Source organism: Mus pahari, chromosome 23, assembly GCF_900095145.1.
Source record: "Mus pahari chromosome 23, PAHARI_EIJ_v1.1, whole genome shotgun sequence".
NCBI classification, from domain to species: domain Eukaryota; kingdom Metazoa; phylum Chordata; class Mammalia; order Rodentia; family Muridae; genus Mus; species Mus pahari.
Genome location: NC_034612.1, coordinates 26,558,433 through 26,566,909, shown reverse-complemented (window position 1 = coordinate 26,566,909; position 8,477 = coordinate 26,558,433). Strand labels below are relative to the sequence as shown.

Genomic DNA, 8,477 nt, shown 5'->3' with positions numbered 1-8,477 from the left:
ACTCTCAATACATTTTCTTTCTTTCTCTTCTTTGTCTCCTTCCCTTTCAGATTGATGCACTGAGTAAAAGAAGCAAGGAAGCAGAGGCAGCCTTCTTGACTGTGTATAAGAGACTAATTGATGTTCCAGGTAAGTCAGGCATTGCTAGCTAATGAGGAGGATAGTGGGTTATGGCTGTTGCTGACCTTGGTTTTCCTAAGGAGAATGGGTCACTCAAGCAGCTTCCCTGGAAAATCAAGGGTTGGGGGATGTGAATTCTCTAGACTCCGGACTTTGGCCCAGCAGGAAATGTGGCGTGTGTAATCGCAGACTCGCCAGCTGATTCTTTTGTAAGCACGGAAGCCCATGCTTCTGGGGCCATGCTGCAGAGAGCTGTGTGTCCCGGGGAAGCTCTAGGCAGGTGGTAAGTGCTCTTGCTGCCTGTCTCCAAGTGCAGATGCCACCTTCAGGACTTTGCAAATGGCACTGACAGCACACCTGGTGCGCTGTTCCCCTCCAGGGTCACGGAGGATCGGTGGTCCCTGGAAAAGTCTCTTTCCCTGAAGAGTTAAAGCGGATAGTCCTGGTCACTCTGACTAAGGGTTTGAGTGGTGGCATCTTCTTTTAAAGGAGTGCGTTCAAGTTTAAGTGCTCCTCGACAGGAATGCTCCAAGGAGATGGCATCTGAGTCCTTTAGGGCCGGGTGGTGGGTTTCTCACTCCAGCTCCCATGTGATTGAGAATCTATCAGGATAGACATGATCACTTGGATTCTAACTCAGTCCTGGAGGAAACGTCACATAGGAAGGACGTATTTCCTCTGCTGACAAGGAAACCGAAGCACCCACACACATTGCAGTCACATGCTTGCCCTGTGTGGTAATTGAGCAGACATCACTCATAGTAGATGCCTGGACAAAACTGGAATCTCTTTTGTGCCTGACAGGGTGTTCTCATTGCTTGTGGAAAGGGCCTGGCCTGTAGCGCTGTTTGCTGACAGCTCCCCCATGCCACCTCAGGCTGTGCTCTTCTCTTGGAGCTGAACCAAACAAGGAACTCTCTGAGCAGAAAATAGAGAAATGTAGTCCCCCGCCATGGGCTTGCTCTGCGGTCTCAGTTGTTTTTTTTCCCCCTGTTGAATCTCAATTTTCTCATCTGTAAAGAGGGTAGGATGTGGGAATGACATAGTAGTGGAGAATACTTTCTCGTGTTTCAATGTTTTTATTGCCTCAGTTGTTTGTCATGCTCTAAGTTGTAAATTCTGACCTAACAATTTTCTGTAAGTGTTTGTATGTGACCAGGGTTTTCTGAAGACTGCCCAAGACCCACAAGGAGGCTTCTGAACTCTAAGTGGATTATCTGGTGTTCAGGGTACACCACATGTCCTAGTTTGCTTCTCTATCGCTGTAATAAAACAGGGAGCAAATCAATTTGGAGCAGGAAAGAATTTATTTGACTTATATGTCCTGATCCTGGTACATCACTGAGAACTAGGCCAGGGACCTGAAAACAGGAACTAAAGGAGAGTCCACGAGGGAAAACTGCTTACCAGCTTGCTCTCCCATGACTTGTTCGGCTGCTTTCTTGTACAACCCAAACCACCTGCTCAGAGGTGGCCCCACCTACAGTGGGCGGGGCCTTCCCATGTCAATCACTCATCAAGAAACTACCCCATACAGTTGCCCATGGGGCAATTCCTCTTCCCATTGTTGCTCTAAATTGTGTCCTGTTGACAAAACCTAACTAGCACACTATTCCTCAAGTTTCACCAATTTGATGGACGCTGCTTACATTTTCTTTTCTTTTTCTTCTTTCATTTCATTTTCAATGTACATGATATGGACTTGCTTCTCATGTGTAAGATATCTGAGATGTCTACTCCCAGGATGCAGAATTTATCGGAAAAGTGCAGCCATTTCCACATCACTCATTTCCCTGGTGTTCTCTTAGTCCCTTCTGCCCAGCAGGGTTCTGCTCCTGCCCTCACTTCCGACTTCCCCAGGCGCCGGTGTTCAGATGAAAGCTGTGGCCTGGTGAGCCGGGGAATTATTTGAAGTGGGCAGCCCTGCTTTGTGTTCACCAGAGGCCTACCTCCGTTTTGACCTCAGTTTGTTTTCCAACTCAAGCTTCCATTCTGTACAGAGTCAAGCTTGCACCAGGTCCCAGCTAAGTAATCACTTAACAGTTTGTTGGATTCTTAATCTGAAATTATATTCTGCCTTAGTTTCCCATAGAGCATAAACAGTTATTTTTCTCATTAAAGTCTCATATATTTTTATAAATAAAGACTTTTATGTATTAGTAGTTTTTATAATTATATTGGGCTGGAGAATTGTATTTTACATTTATCTATTTGTTCGTGCATATGTGCCCACAGAGCATGTGTGTCCATCAGAGAACAACTTGGCAGAGTCTGTCATATCAGACTCAGGTCCTATAAGCGCTTTTACTCATGAACCATCACCAGCTCATGTTTTTGAGACAGGGTTGTACTGTATATCTAAAGGTGACCTCAAATTCACTATGTAGTCCAAGTTACTCTCTTAACTTACCACAGTCCTCCCAAGTGCTAGATATAGAGGTGCCTATACCTTGGTGCCACCACACCAAGCTTGGGTAGCAGCAGTTCTTAGCCTGTGTGTCCAAGCCCCTTTGTGTGTGGGGGGGGTCATATCAGATATCCTGCATACCAGATGTTTACATTAGGATTCATAACAGTATCGAAATTAGTTATGAAGTAGCAACAAAATAATCTTATGGTTGGGGTTACCACAAGAACTATAATAAAGGGACGCAGCATTAGAAAGATTGGGAATCAGTAGGCTAGAGAGTTAAAGTTCACATTGAAGCTAGAATAAATAATATTTATTACTATTTTGGAGTTGAGAGTGTAGTTTAGTTGAAAGAGTGCCTATCTAGCATTCCTGAAGCCCTGGGTTCAATCTGCAGCCACATTGATCCCGGCACCATAGTATACACCTGTAATTCCAGCAGCACTCAGGAGATGAAGGGAGGAAGACCAAGAATTCAAGGTCATTCTTGGACGTATATGAAGTTCCAGGCCAACATGGTCTACTGGAGAGTCTGCTATCAAAGTCAACCAAAACACACCTAACATCCCAGGTAGCTCAGTTCTACCCTCGGCATGCTAGATATGCTGTGGGCTGACAGGTCCGAGGATCACCTAGGGAGCTGGGCTGGGGCGCTCCACCTGGATTGTGCAGTCTGATGATTGCTTAGATGAGGTAATCCTGTGGCCAAGGCTTCCAGGAAAGGCCTGGTCAATAGTGCCTCATTTATTGACAGCTACCCAGCCAGGCAGGGTCCAGGAGCCTTCTTTGTCTGTAGGCTTTAGGCTGCAGTCCAGTAGAATACATATTGAGTTCTACTTGAGAGAGAAAGGAACTCATATTATCACATGCAGCTTGGGGAACCGACAGGTATGTCAGCTATGTGCCCTGTACCAGGGCTAGATGTCAGTACCAGGAGCTCTGGCAGGGCTGCCAGCCCCAGGAATGCTAGGTCCTGAGGTGACCCCAGCCACCATGCTGCCTGGAGCTGTACTTCTCTGACTTTTCTAGCTCCTTGTTTGGGGTGTCTGCTAGAAGGGAATTGCCTCAATGGCCAAGGTTGATTCTCTTGCTCTGAACCCAGCAACAGGCACACAAAAAGTATGAACCAGGCAGTTACCGGAGCCCTCCAGGGACCCAGGGTGGCTCTTCCCAGCACTCACCACAGTGAGTCGGCTTTCTCTCTATCCAGCTCCCATCCCTGAGCAGAAGCCTGCATGGCCAGCTGTCTCCTGAGCTGCCCTCTGGGATGGCCAATGGTTCCTGTTCCCACCTAAGGAACACTGTCCTCTCCCTTGGTCCCTGCTGCTTCTAGGTGACACTGTCTCTCACCTGTCTGCTTACCCAAGTCCTAGCCTTCTACTTGTAGGATATGTTTGTCCCAACTCCTGCCATGGTTCTCCACACTGCAGGTGCCCCAAGCACAGCTCACAGTTCATCTCTGCCTAGACCTGCAGATTAATTTATATGAGGACCCTGCATCCTACAATGTCTACCTTGTCCTGAGGCTTCTACCTCTGATCTTACAGTCTGGGTCTCTGTAGTCCAGGAAGACAGAATTCACCATCTTCCTACCTCAGCCTCCCAAATGGCTCCCAAGTGTGACTTACTATGCTCAGCTTCCTCAGCCCCCCACCCACCCTTTTGAGATAGGGTCTCATGTAGCTCAGGGCTCCCCTCAACCTTGATACTTTAAACTTCTGATCCTCCCACCTCCCTGGCCTAAGTGTTAGGATTATAGGTGTGCACTGGTGGGGATTAAATCCAGGGTCTCATGCAGGCTAGCTAAGCAGTCTATCAACTGAACTGACTATACTGCTGTTACAACCACAGTTGGACACTGCACAAAAATGTTTCACTCAACAAGGGGCCACATGTACAACAACAGTGTAAGGCTATCACCTAATAACCCCGCCCTGCCTTAGCTTCTGTAAAGTCTCTTGGGAAATGTCAGAATCACATGACACATTTCTCAGAATGTGACCGTGAATGCATGGCTGTACTTGATAGCCCTGGGTTCTTTCACAGGGGGCACTAAAACAATGTGGCCTTGTCACTAATCATCTCCCAGGTATCAACTCCAGTGTCTGCCATGTAGTAGAAATTGGGTAAATATTGGCTCAATGAATGTACAAATGGATGTATCCAGTCATTTCTTCAAAGTGTTGCGTGAAGCCAGGTAAGTGGCGCTGTAATCCTAGCACTAGGATTGTGGAGGCAGGAGGATCAGAAGTTTAAGGTTATCCTCAGCTCTATAGTAAGTTCAGGATAGGGCCACAGGAATTCCAAAAAACTATCTCAAAAATCTAGAATAGAGTCAACTGAACACGGTATGTTTTGAGCGTTTCCCTGGTCTGTAGACTTCTTGGGTCAAATGTGTACCTTTGCTCCTGTGATTGACACCTCCCATAGGACTGAGCTCACTAGAGCATCTGAAATACCAGACAGCAGCCACTGTTCACTCCGATTGTCTGGCCCTGCCATGGAGTGCTTTAATAGCTCTCTGAATTTTCATTTAACTTTTATGTCAGACTGTAAAACATTTCATGGCTGCAAAGCCATTGACACAGCCCTTCCACTCAGGGTCCAGCACATGTGCTTGGCAAGTCCTCCATTCTGAGGCTTTACTTGATGCTGGCACCTGCATTTGGTTGAACAGCTATCCTGCCTGCATTCAGCCAGGATCTCCTTACACCCTGCCTATTCACCTGACTCGGACCCCTAACCTCTCCTTGGCTGGTGCATATTTAATTAAAAAAAAAAAAAAAAAGATAACCCCTCCCCCAAAGCCAAGTGTGGTGGCTCCCACCTCTAAGCCCAGCACTGGGGAAGGTCAGAAAATGCAAGGTCAGGCTGGAGAGATGGCTCAGTGGTTAAGAGCACCGACTGCTCTTCCAAAGGTCCTGAGTTCAAATCCCAGAAACCACATGGTGGCTCACAACCATCCGTAATGAGATCTGACGCCCTCTTCTGGTGCATCTGAAGACAGCTATAGTGTACTTAGATATAATAAATAAATAAATAAATAAATAAATAAATAAATAAATAAGATGCAAGGTCGCCCTTAGCTACATGGAGAGTTCAGAATGAGACTCTGCCTCTATTGATGGGTTAAGAGGAGCACGGGCTACTCTTGCAGGACTGGGGTTGCATCCCCTTGTTAAGTGGTTCACAGCTTCCTGTAACTTCCTGTAACTTCAGCTCAGAGGACCAGACTCCTTTCTCCTTCTGCAGGCAAATAAAAAGTAATTCTAAAGAAACCCTGTCTTAGTTAGGGTTTGTATTGATGCAACAAGACACCATGGCCAAAAAGAAAAAGGGTTTTGGTTTTTTTTTTTTTTTTTGTGGATATTTTTTTTCAGCTTACACTTCCACATTGCTGTCATTACCAAAGTAGTCAGGACAGGAAGTCAAACAAGGATGGAACCTGGAGGCAGGAGCTGATGCAGAGGCCATGGAGGATGCTGCTTGCTTGCTGGCTTGTGCAGCCTGCTTTTTTATAGAACCCAGAACCACCAGCCCAAGGATGGCCCCACCCACAGGCTGCCCCTCCCCCCTATTGACCACTAATTGAGAAAATGCCTTACACCTGGATTTCATGGAAGCATTTCTTCAGTTGGAGATCTTTCTGCTCTGATGACTCTAGCTTGTGTCAAATTGACATAATCCCAGCTAACTCAGACCCTGTCTCCAAAAACAATCAACAAAATCCCAACATGTGAAAGATACTGGCCAGGCCGTCTATTGCAAAATAGACTTGAACTGGTCGTTATCCCAGAAGTTGCAATAATATGGCCTTGGTGGTAGAGAGATTTTTTTTTTTTTTTTTTTTTTAAATCCACACGCCTGGACTTCCCAGTGCCAGCTGACTTGTTTGAGATGGGGCTTCCCTCTGTCACTCAGACTCTCCTGGAACTCATGATTCTCCAGCGTCAGCCTCTAGTGCTGGGGTTACAGCTGTGTGCTGCACACCTTCAGCAGTCAGTGCCTTAGGCTTTGCACAAGAAGACATTTTACATCTGTGACCCCAGTTTAAGTTTTTAGTTATTTGTGCTTTATGATTATTTTTATTATGTTAGTGTGTGCTTGCACGCCCATACCACAGGACACATATATGGAACATATATGGATGTCAGAACCTTTAGAGTTGATTTTCTCTTTCAGATATGTGAATCCTGGGAATCAAACTCAGGTCATCAGGCTTGTTAGCAAATACACTTACGTGCTTGTTCCCATTCCTTTATTTTTTCAAACAGGGTTTCGTGTAGCCCAGGATAACCCAGCACTGGCCTTCCATTTTTGATACTTCAGCCTCAGCTGGTGCTAAGGTTCTGAGCATGCCTACCTACTACACCTGGCTAAGTTGTTTTTCATCTTCGATGCCCGAGTACAGACATCATAACCACTTGCCAGCATTGTGCCCTGATAGGATCCCCTGGGAAGAGCAGCTCCCCTCTTCTGCCTTCTGTCCTGAGGCCATCATCTCTCTGTGCTTGGGTCCGTGCCTGTGGGCAAGGGCAGAGTCTCAGCCTGGTCTCCTGATGCCAACAACTCTCCAGTGCAGAGCATAGTTTAAAGTGTAATGTTCAAGACACTTAAACTCTGCCAGCACCTCCTGGCAGTCTGTCACATAGACGGCTGGACTGAGAGTCCCAACAGACGCACAGGTCCTTTCCTTCCCCAACTTCCCCAGTACTATGCACACACTTTGCTCAGTAGAGAAAATATTTCACAATTATGTTTTGAGTAAAACAGCTTATATCTTTAACTGATGATACAGGAAATGTCTCTGCCTTTCAAGGGTGCCCCTCTCCCAAAGCTGGAATATTATGAAATGACATAGCATAGCAGGAATTTTCCTGGGTTCTAGGCAGAACCATGATGGCATGCATAATCTGCCAGTCATTAACCTTGAGTGGGTGACTTGCTTCAGATTTTCAGATTTTCATTCTGCAATAATGTATTTATTTGCAAGCTTGTGAGGGGGCAACATAAATCAGCAAAATAATCACTTGTACTCCAAGCCTCAGTCTCTAGGGTGGCTGGTTTTATGTCAGCTTGACACAAGCTAGAGTCATCAGAGAAGACAGAGCCTCAGTTGAATTCCTCCTTAAGATTGGGCTGTAGTACTGGGGGAGTGGGGACGGAAAGGACCTGTGTGCCTTGGCTATGAAGTTCCTTGGTAAAATCGCTTTGCAAGCTGCCAGTCTTCTTGCTTCTGCAGTCACTTTGCAAGTATTATATTTTACTCCTGACTCAGTGGCAGTTTACTTCCTACCAATGAGACCCTTCAAATGCAAAAACGGTGCCTGGGAGCTTTTAAAATTGAAGTCTTAGGAAGCTTATTACCAGCACTATAAAATATTTATCGCCTCATGAAACAGGGCTCCAACCCATGTTGTAAGAACCACCTCCACTTGCTTGATTGACCTAGGAAACTAGCCTATGGCTTTGGAAAAGCACCTGCGTGGTGGTTACTTTTCTTATTGCTGTAAACAAAAGCAACTTACGGGGGAAAGGGTTTGTTCTGGCTCAGTTTTAAGAGGTACAATGTATCATGAGGAGAGGCATGGCGGCAAGCTCATAAGGCCTGGTCACACTGCAACCACAGTCAGGAAGCAGAGAGAGCTTAATGCCGGTGCTTAGCTCACTGTCTCCTTTTCAGTCAGTCCATGACCCCACCCTGGGACACGGGTCTTCATGCCTCAATTAAATCTTTCTAGAAACACCTTCATAAATCCAGAGGTATATTTTCATGGTGATTCTAAATCCACTTAACAATGAAGATTAACCATCACACAAAATAGCATGCATTTTCTGCCGGGCGTGGTGGCGCACGCCTTTAATCCCAGCACTCGGGAGGCAGAGGCAGGCGGATTTCTGAGTTTCAAACCCTGTCTCGAAAAACCAAAAAAAAAAAAAAAAAAAA

At 46.1% G+C, this 8,477-nt stretch overlaps 1 protein-coding gene across 9 annotated transcripts in view; it reads left to right on the top strand.

The window, feature by feature from the left end:
- Cux1 (cut like homeobox 1) overlaps nt 1-8,477 on the top strand; it is a 321,311-nt gene that overhangs the window by 176,135 nt on the left and 136,699 nt on the right. For all 9 annotated transcript variants that reach the window (XM_021222682.1, XM_021222681.1, XM_021222678.2 and 6 more), the window contains exon 4: nt 51-129. In XM_021222682.1, coding sequence (XP_021078341.1) covers nt 51-129 — 79 coding nt within the window. The remainder of the gene's footprint in view (nt 1-50; nt 130-8,477) is intronic.